A 15,136-nucleotide genomic window follows, 5' to 3' on the forward strand; every position below is an offset into this window, starting at 1 on the left:
ACTCGACCGAGTAGCGTCCACTCGGCCGAGTGTTGTTGCACTCGGCCAGTGTTCTTTTGGTGTTTTGGCGTTTGTCTCTGGAGTCGATACTCGGCCGAGTATCCGGGAAGGTACTCGACCGAGTTATCTTTACTCGACCGAGTATGATGTATACTCGGCCGAGTGTTCTTATGGCGGAAGGGTGTTAAATTTTGAGCATGTGTTTACGTTTCTTTCTTTCTTATCAGCTCAAAATGCCGCCCAAAAGAACCCCGCGCAGATCCAAGCTTCAGAGATGTCTCTTGATGAGGTTGCTCGCATGATTGAGCAACAAAAGGCTCTCTTTGAAGCTCTCAAAAATGTGGGAAAAGGAAATGAGAAGACGATGGATGCAACCCAACTTAGCATCAACATTGCTCGTTTCCACCCTCCCACATATGACGGGGTAGGTGAACCAAAGTTGCTCGAGAAGTGGCACCGTGAGATTGAAGCTCTCATGGAAATGGTTAAGTGCCACGAGGACATGATTGTTGAGCGGGTAGTGTACTACCTAAGAGGAGAAGGCTGCATTTGGTGGCGAACGTCAAGGATGATGCTAGAGCTTACTACCGGGCGGAAGGGCTATTCCGTGGTGCAGGTTGAAGAATGCTATGAGAGAGCGATTTGTGCCGGAGCATATCCGACACAAGATGAGATCCGACTTTGAATCTTTCACTATGTCCGAGGAGATGACAGTCACTGATTACTATCATCGGTTTATGGAGCTATCTCGTTATGTGGAAGATTTGCAGCTCGGACAAAGAGGTTTGGCTCTCCGATTTGAGAGGGGTTTGTCTGCTAAGATCGTGAGTCGTATGCCTTTGGGGTTGCTGCGACCTCGAAGGAAGTGTATCGAGAGCGGGTCAAGTGAGAGAATGGTGGATCTCTCGGGAGATCGAGGAGAGGATTGCTACGAGAAAGAGGAAGGGTGATAATGCGGGAACAACAATCGACCCCAACAAGAAAGGGAATTTCAATCATGCCAAGGCTTTCTCTAGTGGAGTTGGTTTCTCTGGAGGTTCTCGTGGCTGGGGAAAGAATGGAGGTCGGGTTGTAAGTGACAACACCAACCTTACGTGCTTCAACCGTGGTGGGATAGGTCACAAAAGGCGAGACGCACGAGCTCAAGCCCGCAATGGTTCGGGAGCTAGATCGGGAAATTTCTCTCGGGGCCGACTCGAGTTTTGCTAGTAACCGACCAAGAGGTTCATGGGGCAACAGAGGTGGACGGGGTAACCGGGCGGTTACAACCGCGGTGGTGGTGGATCTTACCGGCGCGAGAATAACGGTGTCACCCGAGATTCGGCGGCTAAGCCTAGTACCTCCAATGCTTGATTCGGGGTGGAGGACGGAGGACAGATGAATAGTGGAAAGCTCTTCATGATGGATAAGCGGGAAGCACAAGATGATGCTCATGTAGTTCTGGGTACCTTTCTTGTTAATAATGTACCGTCCTTTGTTTTGTTTGATTGGGGCTACACATTCTTTTGTGTCTAAAAGTCATGTTGTGTCTATGGGTTTGGGACAGTTTGAGGTTGTAAAAGATGATGTGTTCATACCTTCTGGGGAGTCGTGTCGTGTCTCAAGTTATATAAGGGTATATCTATGGTGATTGGAGGGGTAGATTTACCAAGAACCTTTGTTAGAGTTTCCTAAGGATGGGTTTGAGGTGATTGTCGGGATGGATTGGCTAGGTAGGTATGACGCTAGGATAGATTGTAGACAAAAGAGAGTGTCTTTAAAGGGTCCCAAGGGTGTTAAGGTGTCCTATAGAGGGTTTGTGGTAAAGCCTAAGTGTAGGTTTATAGCGGTTATGACTTTAAAGTCATGTTTAAGGAAGAAGTGTCCCTTAATTCTTTGTCATGTGAGAGATCACCGAGTAGAGCCGCCGACAACTTCTGAGATTTCCGTGGTGAAAGAATTTGAAGATGTCTTTCCTGAGGAAATACCGAGTTTCCCTCCTAAGAGGGATGTCGATTTCAACGTGGAGCTTAAGCCGGGAACGGGTCCTATATCTAAAGCACCTTATCGTATGGCACCTAAAGAGTTGGCTGTGTTGAAGAAGCAGATACATGAGTTGTTAGACAAGGGTTATATCAGGCCTAGCGTGTCACCGTGGGGAGCTCCAGTTCTTTTTGTAAAGAAGAAAGATGGGAGTATGAGATTGTGCATTGATTACGAGAGCTCAATCGGGTTCTGATGAAGAATAAGTATCCGTTGCCAAGGATTGACGATTTATTCGATCGGCTAAGTGGAGCTGGTGTGTTCTCTAAGATTGATCCGAGGTCGGGTATCATCAATCGAGGATAGCGGATGAGGACATTCCTAAAACAAATGCTCCGATCTCGTTATGGTCACTACGAGTATGTAGTGATGCCTTTTGGGTTGACCAATGCGCCGGCGGCTTTTTATGGATTTGATGAATCGGATCTTCACACCGTTTTTGGATAGGTTTGTGGTTGTTTTCATCGACGATATCCTAGTTTATTCCAAGACTAAGGAAGAGCACGAAGAGCACTTGAGGATAGTTTTGCAGACTTTGAGAGAAAATCAGCTCTATGCCAAGTTATCCAAGTGTGAGTTACGTTAGAGGAAGTGGCTTTTCTAGGCCATGTAATATCCAAGAAGGGGGTATCTGTGGATCCTAGTAAGATTGAGGCCGTTACCAAGTGGGAATCGCCAAAGAATGTTCTTGAGATTCGGAGTTTCTTAGGCCTTGCACGGCTACTACACGGAGGTTTGTGAAAGATTTCTCTACCATAGCACGGCCTATGACATCCTTGATGAGGAAGGAAGTCGATTTGTTTGGGATGAGAGTTGTGAAACGGCGTTTGGACCTTAAAAGAACGCTTGACCACGGCTCCTATCCTAGCCTTGCCAGAGGGTTGTGAGAACTTTGAGGTCTATACCGACGCTTCAAAGAACGGTCTAGGTTGTGTTTTGATGCGAGAGAGGAAAGTGATAGCTTATGCTTCGAGGCGATTGAAGCAATATGAGGAGAACTACCCTACTCATGATTTGGAGTCAGGTGCGATTGTGTTCGCTCTTAAGATTTGGAGGCACTACCTTTATGGCGCAACTTTTAAGGTGTTCTCTGATCATAAGAGTTTAAAGTATATCTACACTCAGAAGGAGCTTAACATGCGACAGAGGCGGTGGATGGAGTTGATTGGAGATTATGATATGGAGATCATCTATCACGAGGGTAAAGCTAATGTTGTCGCAGATGCTTTGAGTAGGAAGAGCGTTCATTCGCTATGTACATCTATGTCCTTCTTTGAAGTTGAGAGATGAGATGTCTGGATTGGGGATCTTTATGATTCGAGAGGGGAATACCATCGGGGATTTGACGATCGAGCTAGAGTTGTATGAAAACATCAAAAGTAAGCAAGAGCTTGATCCTAAGATCCGGGAGTGGAAGTTAAAGGTAGAGAGTGGAGCGACTTCCGGGTTCTCTATACATCCGGATGGGAGTGTTCGTTTTGATGGGAGATGGTGTGTTCTGACGATGCGAGTTAAGGAGAATGATCTTGTCCGAGGCTCATTGCACTCCTTATTCAGTTCACCCGGGTGGTGACAAGCTTTACCGAGACCTTAAGAAGACTTTTTGGTGGCCGAACATAAAGAGAGATGTAGGCGAGCGTTTGACACCGCCAAAGGGTCAAAGGTGAACAAAGGAGACCTCAAGGTAAGATTCGGTCTCACGGCACGTCTGAGTGGAAGTGGGAGTCGATCTCCATGGACTTTATTGTGGGGTTACCTAGGTCACAACAAGGTAACAACATGATTTGGGTGATTGTGGATCGGTTAACCAAATCAACCCATTTCGTCCCCATGAAGGATACTTGGTCTAAGATGCGGTGGCATTGGGTTCTGAAAGCATGTGGTTCGGTTACATGGTATTAAAAGATATTGTTTCCGATCGTGATGCGAGGTTCATATCAAAGTTTTGGCAAGAAGCTGAAGAGTTGATGGGTACAACGGCAAGATGAGTACGACTTTTCATCCGTGACCGATGGTCGACAGAACGGACCATCAAGACCTTAGAAGACGAAGTTCTTTTTAGGGGGAAAGATTGTAACACTTCGGATTTTCTTTGGAGCCTACTCGAGAGTAGAGCCTACTCGGCCGAGTAGTGCTGCGAGTGCGTGTTATTTTGTTCTGCTTGGAATACTCGGCCGAGTATAGTGAATACTCGATCGAGTATTGGACACTCGGCAGTATGCACTTACTCGACCGAGTGCCCGGTTTGGCGAAGTTATATTTCGACGGTTTGATTAAGGAGTGATTAGGGTATTTTATATTTCCGCGTCGGTTTCTAATATCATTTTTCACAAAGATTATCATTTCTACGTTACCCTAATCATACCCAAATCATTCCCTAATCCTTCCATTGAGCATTTCGTAGCATCTTTGTGTGGATAATTGCGGTGATTCTTGCGTATAAGTTCTTGTTGCAGACCGTTGGTAAGTTCTATCTTTGTAATTATTGCATCTGTTTGGGTTCTTTGTACATTTATATGGGAAGGGGATGTTGGGAATTGTACAAAGTGTAATTGTGTTGTATGATCATTGTATAGGAGAAGACTTCGTAGAGGAGCCTTTTGATTGTCCGTGTTGCATCTTCTTTGTGATTGCTATGGTAGGGTTTCCCTACTCGGTTCTTGTGCTTTACATGACATGTTGTTGTAATTATCGTTGTCTGTTGATCATCGTAGTATGGAGATTGTTGTGACAGTGTTGGTGTGAGGGGATTGAGATGACCGTAATGTCATGTGATTGTGATTGTGGTGGAGTCACTTGCGGGAGTGGCTTCACACCCTTGTTCGCCCTCCGTGGAACCCGCCACGGGAGGGGATGTGCACATTAAGGGACGAGGATCGTTGTCGCTCGTTGAGGAGCCGGACTAGGTGGGATCGGTGCGGTCACCCATCGGCGAGGATTACCTGTTGCGATGGGTAATCTGCAGGGCTACACACTTTAGTGTGTAGTCGGTTACTATGTGAGCTTGGGTGATTGGGAGTTGATGATGATCGGACGAGTATTGCATTTGTTTGTCTTGTTTGTTGCATAATCTGACCCGTTGTTGTTTGTGGAATCTGCGGTGATCCATTCGGGGATGGTGAGCAGGCTTGACAGGTTTTGCTAGTGAGAGCTTGGGGATTATCTTGGGAGATTTGCCACCACGAGTCATAGCATCACCGTCTGAGTCTTAGCGAGTTTTCTTTTATTGTTAAGACTTTGAGGTTGTATTTCATTAGACAGTATTCGGTTTTGGATATTGTAAACTTTGCATTTTACATTACTTTAATAATGATGCTCAATTCAGACGCTTTGGTATATACTAACCTCGGGAAACCGAGATGGTAACGCACTTTCATGGTAGGGTGGTCCTGGTAAGGCACCTTGGTATGAGGGGGTGTTACACTGGATGCTGCGATTAAGGATTTGGGCTCAATAACGATGTGAAGTCGGGTTTCTGAGTTTGAATAAGACTGAGTTAGAGGGTGGTTTGAAGAGGATTTGGGCGAAATTTTTTGGATTTAATTAGATCGATTTTGATTCGGAATCTAAAAATAATAAGGGTAGTTTGGTCATTGCAAATAATTAAAAGTCGATAAAACGTAAGTGAGACGATAAATTAGAAAAACCGTCGATATAATGCCATGTAAGCAGCCATGTTGGCATAAGGCGTGCCATGGTAGCACTTAACGGCCAAAACAAACGGAGTAGCCAAGTTTAGTCACGGATAGGAGTCATTAATTAAGTTTAAGGGCACAATTAGTAATCTCTGATACGCGAGGGTACAGTTGGGAAAAGTGAAAACCACGGGGTACAGATGGGAAAAACCCTTTATTAATTGAGGACACTTAGCGGCTGATGCTTTTTTGTTTTTTGTTTTGTAAAGTCACTCTTTCAATTTATTTGTCCAATTTCTTTTCAGCGTTTCATGCATGGTATTAAATCTCGTTTGTTGTCACCGTCTGATCTCAGTCTTTGTGCCACGAATGCTAAATATGGTTGCAGTAACCTTCATAACTTGGTGGCGATGCATAGTTGCGGACTTGCGGGCCTTGCGGCCTAGATTTAATACCTTGGTCTCATGGCATTGTTGTGTTGTGGCCCTTAATTATTACCATGGTCTCATATTCTCGGGAGTGGGTCATCAGTGCCTAAGTAGTCAACTAAATTTTAGCGGTTGGATTGTTGTTATGGCATGTAGTCAACATTTTTGAGATGGTTGTGTCATTCTCCATTTATTGTAATTTTGTTGCACAGCCTTTCACAAGTGAACTTATTACTGTCCTGCACCTTGAAAGGATGTGTCTTCATTATCTATGAATTTCAGTTTTTTTTTCCTTTTTTTTTATGTAGGAAAGTAAAGACTGGTGTTGATCGATTCTCACTTAGACAAGCAGTGATTTTTATCTGTGCAACTAATAGACCAGATGAATTAGATGTAGAGTTTGTTCAAGCTGGACGTATAGATCGTCGTTTGCACATCGGATTGCCTGATGCAAAGCAGCGGGTGCAGATATTTGGGGTGCACGGCGCAGGGAAGCAGCTTGCTGAGGATGTTGACTTTGGGAAGGTGACTAGCATTCTCAGCTTCCCATTTTAAGTTTCAAATTGCACTAACGGAGATGTAGGCCATGTAGCACTTGATACTGGACAGTGTGCACTGTCATGGTTTATGATAGACTAGCTTAATACCGTGCAAAATGCACGGGCATAAATAACTTCATTTTATTGCTTATAATATCAAAGTACTTTAATGAATTTTATACATAATACCAACTTACTCCTATAACATTTAAAAAAACAATGGCATTACTCCTACACCTCTAGTACTTCTTCCATCGTAAAAATAACTGAGATGAGTTGTTTATGTACTTCGACAACTTATCGTAATAGTAAGGAAGAGTTGTTTATATACATAACATTACACCAATTAATGTCTAATTTTATGTTAATGTTGATGTACAACTTATTGTGAAAATAATTGCATTCAAAGGACACCAAAATTAATTTGATAATTTTGATCGTTAAAAATCATGATAACAACATGAACTAATTAATTTTGGTTAAAGTTCTTAAACATAGTGTGACACTACAACTAATGAATTATTACGCTGATTCTCTTAAAAACTCTGAGAAAAAAAATGATACTGAACTCATATCAGACCTAGGATGTTCCCTTCTAATTTGACCCTAAAATTGCCTTATAACTCTATCAATTCTACTTTAGGGTTTACTTCCTCTGAAGTTGGTTTAACTTGATATTGCTTTGAATTTTGGCTAATTTAATTTTTAATCGATCTCGATTGTCTGTCTTTATCAACCAGTGTCTGTTGTTATATCTGTTGTTATACCTGGGTAAGACACAAAAGTGTAGAACACAACATGAGCGAAACACCCCATCATACATAACACACAAAGGAAACTTAACAGCAAGATATGACATCCAAAACTATAACAATGTGATTCTCCTAGTGAGTAGGAATTGAAGTTGCTATGTTATTCATTTATATTGCTGGATATTGCAATGAAAAGGTCAGATGGTACACATGAAAGTTTAAAGTTAATTTTTCATTTGTGTATCTTTTGAGGTAAACTAATACTCCCTTCTATTCTGAATAACTCTCCCCCATTGGAGGGTGTCACGGGAATTAAGGGTGTTTGAATTAAATAAGCGAAAGTATTGTGGTAGGGTGCGGTAGTTGGAGAGAGGGATGGTATTGTGGGGGTATTATTGTGGGGGTAAGGTGATTAAAATAAGTATTGTTGTAGGGTAAAGTGATTAAAATAAGATAAAGTATGGTATTGTGGGGGTGATATGATTAAAATAAGTATAAAACTTTACTAAAAAAGTAAAGAGGGAGAGTATTGTGAATAGATAAAATAAGGGAAGGGGGAGAGTTATTTAGAATAGAAGGGAGTATAATACTTCGTATAATTAATCACCTGATCAGACAATTAAATGTGAAGATATCATTGACTTAATATCGAATTTCATCCTAAGTTCTAAGAAAATAATTTCGGAGTATAAAAATTGAAATTTGAGCCTCGTTATGTTCATCTCTCAAAAAGTCAGCAATTAATCATCAAGAATCAACAATTGTATACTAAATAAAACTATGAAGAACAGGGCAAAGAACTTGAGTCAATCAAAAAGAAAGAAATTGTGGTCAATTCATGAGTAGATCAGAGAGGCTAAGAATAATTTGAGAGAAAGAGCCAGTAATGAATTTGGTCCTTATTCGAAATATAGGCATTAGACGGTGATCCACTAAGGTTGTGTTTGGATTGAGGGATTTGGAGGGAAAGGGAGGGGAGGGAATTGGAAGGATGAGAAATCCATTGTTTGGTTAGCAAAATGAAAGTAGAGGGATTTGGAGGGGAGGGAAAATAGATCCCTCCATTTCCCTCCTACAAGGCAAATTATTTTCCCACCAACATAGGCAAGATTTGGAGGGAAAATCACTTCCTCCATTCTCCCTCCCCTCCCCTCCCCTTCCTTTCTTTTCCCTCCTTCCCCCTCCCCTCCCTTTCCCTCCTTTTTTCCTATCCAAACAAGGCCTAAATGAAATTGATAGAAAGTGATGTACAATGCTTCAAATGAAATTAAGTTCAAACACAGGAAATACAACTCACCAACTGTTTAATACTTTAATTTGTTAGCCAACTACAATACAAAGCTTAAACATAGTGTTTAGTGTGCTTATCATACCCCCGTTAGTTTCCTTTCCAAGTTTCGATAGTCTAGTAAACTAATGGCAAAATTATACGAAGTAGAAAAAAGGACCACTAATTGTAATGCCTGCAAACATCTTTCTAATAAAGCAGAGCCTAATCCAGACATTAGAACGTAAAAGATGTGCAAATATTCTAACAAATACATTAATTACTTGGACCTTTATATGATGTGGATTGTGGAATAGAAGAAACTTCAGAACATATAACTTGTAATTGTAGTTTAGTGTAACTGAAATCTAAATACAAAAACACACAAATTTTATTTTGTGTACTTAAAATCTGAAAGAGTTTAAAGAACACTTCATAAAAAACTTTGAAAGTTGTATGGAATGTTTTACTCGAGGCCTAGGAGGCTCAAAGTCGAACCTCATGAACATTGTCTTCCTTCATTATGAAGGCGAGGTCTTCGAATTAGAAAGTTAATTTTTCATAGAATAAAAACATTGTCCAAAGATATACGTCTAAAAGATTAATTAGTAGAAGAGAAAAAAATTTGAGCAAGATAATATGTACATGTCCTCGACAAATTTTCTAAAAGATACTAAAATGTTTGATGATGCAACCATTTTGAAAAAATGGATCCTAGAAGGCCAAGATAATCAATTCTCATTCAGGCATTTCATCGAACATTTTAAATGCAGTATGCAATCAATCAAAAACTATCACACCTAAAATATCAAATATAATAACCAAATGTCTTTTACGTGATTCCTTAAATACATTTGATTTCTAACTATATCAATGCCGAAAAAACCAAGCATAAAGGACGACGACCTTAATTGGATACATTTATTTGATGGTGAAAACAGAAAATAGAACTTCAGCAGTGAGGCAATATTATGTAAATAATTTCACAGAGAATATTATGTAAATAATTTCACAAATCAATAATATTGACAGTTCCAAATAGAATATCACAGAGAGGTAAATAATTGGTGTTTGGTTCACCCAATATAGGTATGAGGTATGGGTTTGGAATGAACCAAACCCATACCATGTGTTTGTTTGACGGAAATGAAGGTTTCATACCCATACCTCAAACCCATGAGGTATGGGTTTCTCATACCCATGGAGGAGGGTGGGTATGAGATTGATACCTATGGTATCAAATTAGAGATATTAAAAAGTGCTAAAAAAAATTGTAAAAAAAAAAAATTTATATTTATATTTAATTAAATTTTATCTACATGATTTAATAGTATAAAAATTATTATTAAAAAAAAAAATTTTGAAGATTTTTTTAGCTTTAATTGATTTCTAACCCTATACCTTCAAAATTGAACCAAACACAAGGTATGAAGTATCAAGTTCCAACCCGATACCACCCAGGTATGATTCCCGATTCCAATCCCATACCCACGCGTGAACCAAACACCAAGAAGAGGTTTATCGACCAAATACGTGCAATTCAAAATCCAAATCAAATTATAAACTATAAATACTTGTAAACGAAATTAAGAAAAAACACACAGAATTACCTAACATGGGACATACAAATGAAGAACAAATTGAAGAATAATTTTTGCTTGATACGGCAGGCGGAGAATTAAGAAGCATCCAAGTAGAGTGAGGAGTCGCCCTTTCGATTGGCAGGGAAAATATTTAGTACGGAGTAGTAAAGGAAATGCATTGGCCGGGAAGTGGAAGAATAATAGGCAGACACGTGTCTCAAGATGACGTCACTGGTTCTTGTTTTATTATATTGTATAGATTGACGTCCTGGTTTTTATTCCAAAAATAATCAAATAAAGAACAAATCTTATGGTGTTAGGTCAATTCTTATACCATGCACCCAAGAGTATGGTGCATGGTACTCCCATCAGTTTTTTTTATCGTAATGTATAGTGGATTAGTGGGTAGTTATTAAAAGGTGCATATATATTTAAAATGACTTTATTTTTATTCTAACTACCAATTTTAAAAAAACAAAAAATCACTAATGTTCATAATATTGTTTACTTAATAAAAAAAAGATCATATTTGCTATATTTTAAAACTCGTTTATAATATTTAAATATATATTCACAAAATTTAAGTGACATATTCACATGTTAAATTGTGTGAATATGTATATTTTGTTAAATGAATATCTGTGAATAACTCGATAAAATGTTTGTTGTTCTTATGAACAAGTAATTTGTGAACATGTCTATTATATTGTTTGAATATCTATATTAGTTGTGTGAGTATGTGAGTTTTACTTTGTGAATATAATTTTTAATCTATGTGAATATGCTAATTATGTAATATGAATATCTGATGAGTATGTTAATTACGTGATGTGAATATCTCATTGTTATGAATATGTCAATTATGTGATGTGAATATGTGAGTAAAATCAAAATAAACACCAAAATATATCAAAAGTGATTTCTATTTATAGAGGAACGAAAATTATAAATTGTAGTACTAATTTTTATATTTTTCAAATGTATCAAATTTAAATTTTAAAGGTTTTAAATTTAAATTTTATAGTTTTCCAATAACTAAATGATGAGAGTATCCTACTCCCTACTCATGGGAGTAGGATATAATTTGTGACCATTTTCTTAACCTTCATCATTTAAAAAATATAAATATATACCCCCTGCGGCGCTGCAGCAGATTTTTTTTTTTTTTTTTTTTTTTTGGTGGTTGTTGTTTTGGTAAAAATCATTAGGACTCCTTCATATTAATGATTTACAAAGGATACTAGGTCTTAGGATTTACAAAAGGGACGTGGAATATTCACACCCTAGTAGAATCCTATAACTGTGTCCTGATCTAGACCACATTTGATAAAAAACATACGAGAGGCTAGTCTTAGGTGTCATTTGGTTAACCCTTGCAAAATGTAGGAATTAGAAAAGCCCATAAATTACAAAATTGAAGATTGTTTGGTTGACACCATTTTTGAAAAATGGAGGAATTTAGAAATCCCATGATTTCCCAATTCCTCCGTGATGAAAATATAGCCGTAAATATTTGATGGCACAGGATAACCAATTGATTCTCGAAATTTGGCATTGCTTCTCATATTGCTAGATCTCTAATTGCATTTCGTTACAGCTTGTCTTCCGCACTGTTGGTTATTCTGGGGCAGATATCCGCAATCTTGTTAATGAAGCAGGAATCATGTCTGTAAGTTAATGATCATCTGCTTATTTTGTGCATGGACTGTTCTTATCAACTTATGTACATGGTGTTTGCCACCTAGGTTGCACCAAAACGGACACGGACACGGATACGGACACGACACGGACACGTGACACGGCATCCCATGAAATTTAGGACACGGGACACGTTATTTAAATTTAATAAAATATATATTTTGTAGTTATATATGTGTGATTTTATTTTTTAAAAAGTACTTGATATTAAATTTAAATAAATGAAGGTAAAATTTGACGTTAAATATAACTTAATCTCATTTCTAAAACCAAAAACTAACTTATAATCAATCTATTTCGACATCTCGTTACTTGTCTAAAGAACATCATATGCCCACCAAATTCAACCATATAACAATTCACGCCATTTACCTTAAATTCAACTTTCCGTTTGAAGGTGTGTCCAAATACCATGGACACGCGTCGGACACGTGCCCAAATAAAAGATGAAAGTTAGACACGGCCTTACAGGTGTCCGACACGTTTTGACGTGTGTCCGACGAGTGTCGTGTCCGACACGGATGTCCGACACGGGAACACCGATTATGAGGAGTATCCGTGCAACCTAGTTTGCCACTTGCTAGTCCACGTCCCCAACTACTACAACCTTACATAAATTGGGAAATAAACGCACACATATCGTCATTATCATTTTTCCATTGCCTTAGTGCTTTAGAGAGGCTGCCACTGCGGGTTAAGAGGGTTGAAGGTACGTAACGTAACCTTCCCATGCAATAAACAGACAAATTGGGGTGGGGTGTGGGGGAGGCGTCTAATACTTCCTTAAGAAAAGGTCAAAGTGTTTTAAGAGCCACACTTAAGTCTATTATATCTCAAATCCAAAAGGATTGCATATTTTTAGTTCCATCGAAATAAACGACTTATTATTAAAGTAAAGTCAGACTTATGTAAGCAATAGTTCTGACACATGAAAAAAAGGGAGAAATGAAGAAGACAACATTAGTTAAGTGGTCCTTAAGCCCATTCGATCCCCACTCTGCTTCCCAATTCTAGCATTATATAACCTCACAAGTATTAAGTTTTATGATAACATGACTAGTGTTGCATTGCTAGGTGTCAAAATTGGATCGGGAAGGAGCTTGAGGTAACAGATCAATGTTTTATTCAATAGAATGAAAGTTGGTGACTAACAGAGCTCCATTCCAGAATGAACAGTTGGGGGATGTGGTTTGAGGATTGGCCAACCAAACCCTGAACCATGCATTAGTGAACATGATAACCTTCACATAATATTTCCACACAAATACAGTGACTATGTTGGGACATCCATCCAAGCATAAGGGTGAAATAACAAAGAGATAATATGGTTCATTTACTAGTAGAAGTAATGAAATCAAAAGCTGCAAGAATATCTGCCTGCATTATCTGTTGTTTCAATATATTTTTGTTTGGTTTTAAATTAATCTTTTCTTGTCTTTCGCATGTGGACGTTTGATGTGGATGTATCCCAACCCCTCACCTCAGCTCTCTCCCTACTCATCTCCCTCTCCGTCTCCCTCTCCGTCTCCCTCTGATGGTTAGCCTTCTTACTGATAAAATGGCAACCAGGTAAGGAAAGGGCATCCTAAAATTTCTCATCAAGACATTATTGACGTCTTAGACAAGCAATTGCTCGAGGGTATGGGTGTACTGCTAACGGAGGAGGAGCAACAAAAATGTGAACAAAGTGTATGTTTTTCACTTCTACCCATGTTGATTAGTCCACAAAAATTTCTATGATTTTGGCTGATTCTTAGACTGATAATTGTGTAGGTCTCACTTGAAAAGAAGAGATTTCTAGCTGTTCATGAAGCTGGTCATATTGTGTTAGCTCATTTGTTTCCAAAATTGATTGGCATGCATTTTCTCAACTTCTGCCTGGAGGCAAGGTGGGAGTTGTAGTCGTGAAATTGGTACTATCTATTTATGACTGCGTAGCTTCCTTTCTGAAATTTAATTGATGTTTTCTGACAGGAAACAGCTATTTCTGTATTCTACCCAAGGGAAGACATGGTTGACCAAGGGTATACAACTTTTGGTTATTTGATGATGCAAATGGTTGTAGCGCACGGGGGTCATTGTGCAGAACATATTGTTTTTGGCGACGATGTTACTGATGGAGGAAAAGACGACCTGCAAAAGATCACCAAGGTTAGTTTCCTTTATTAACTTTATAAAATTGTATGGTATTTCATCATTTCATGATATAAACTTAATGTAATAGTCCTACGATATTTTATCCTGAAGGCATATGAGTCTCTGATGCTTGAAGTTATCTGTTTGATGATTAGAAGCCTCTTAGAAATTGATATGTAACTTTTAATGGAATGTTTTGAATATTTCGTGCATCGCCTCATTGCTCTTCTCTATGGATCACCACGTCATTTTCTATTGATTGTCCAAGGTGATTTAGCCAACAAAAAAGGCGTTATGCAAACCCCCTCCCTCTCTCCCACCAACTAGCAGCGAATAATTTCTTGCTAGGCCGCCGGCAAACCCCGCCAACTCAGCACCACCACAACCGCCTCCCACACCGCCATCTAACAACCAATTTCCATAATTGATTAATAATTTGCAATTAACCACAAACCCTAAATAAATCAAAAATCCTAAAAAAAAAATCCTAAAAAACTAACTTATGTTAATACAATTAACGAATTAGATGTTTGCCTTAAATTCATATTATCATCCATAATTGAAGATATTTGATTAACGTAATTACTTTTTCACATACACTTTTTCATCTTCCATATAATACCTTTTTACCTAAACCTAACCAAGTTAACTCATATCAACGTTTTACCCTAAAATCTATCTAACTAGATTTTGTGCCCGTGCATTGCACGGGTTTCAAATTTGCTTCTCCTTTTGATGGGGCATATTCTGCACCGCTGACCAAGTCAACATGATTGAGCAAGGTCAAAGATATCCACAGCAAGTCAACGACTTGGACAATCTAGCCGTCTGACCCATCGGCCCGTCACTGGTCTCGGCATGGTAACTCGCCAAATGGGACACATATCCGCGTACTCATATCCAAGACCCCTCGGCGGCGAGTCAACAGGCCCGCCGGCCGACATTGGTCCCTCGGCCGAGGGGTAGATCGCTTTCCCACCGCTAGCCACTTGGCCACTTGGCCACTACGTGACAAAAGGTGAAAGCCTATAAATACTCCTCAACCTTCATTGAGGAAAGATCCCAACCGGTCCACA

General features: G+C 39.2%; 1 protein-coding gene across 1 annotated transcript in view; it reads left to right on the plus strand.

Annotated features, from left to right (window-relative positions):
- The window catches only part of LOC141634333 (ATP-dependent zinc metalloprotease FTSH 12, chloroplastic-like), a 33,154-nt gene extending 19,161 nt beyond the window's left edge, over positions 1-13,993 (plus strand). Inside the window, exons 10-14 of the mRNA XM_074446551.1 lie at positions 6,394-6,610; positions 11,824-11,895; positions 13,494-13,613; positions 13,698-13,813; positions 13,899-13,993. Of these exons, the coding sequence (XP_074302652.1) occupies positions 6,394-6,610; positions 11,824-11,895; positions 13,494-13,613; positions 13,698-13,813; positions 13,899-13,971 (598 nt within the window). The 3' untranslated portion in view covers positions 13,972-13,993. The remainder of the gene's footprint in view (positions 1-6,393; positions 6,611-11,823; positions 11,896-13,493; positions 13,614-13,697; positions 13,814-13,898) is intronic.
- The last annotated feature ends 1,143 nt before the right edge of the window (positions 13,994-15,136 follow it).

This window comes from Silene latifolia, chromosome Y, assembly GCF_048544455.1.
Source record: "Silene latifolia isolate original U9 population chromosome Y, ASM4854445v1, whole genome shotgun sequence".
In the NCBI taxonomy this organism is placed as follows: domain Eukaryota; kingdom Viridiplantae; phylum Streptophyta; class Magnoliopsida; order Caryophyllales; family Caryophyllaceae; genus Silene; species Silene latifolia.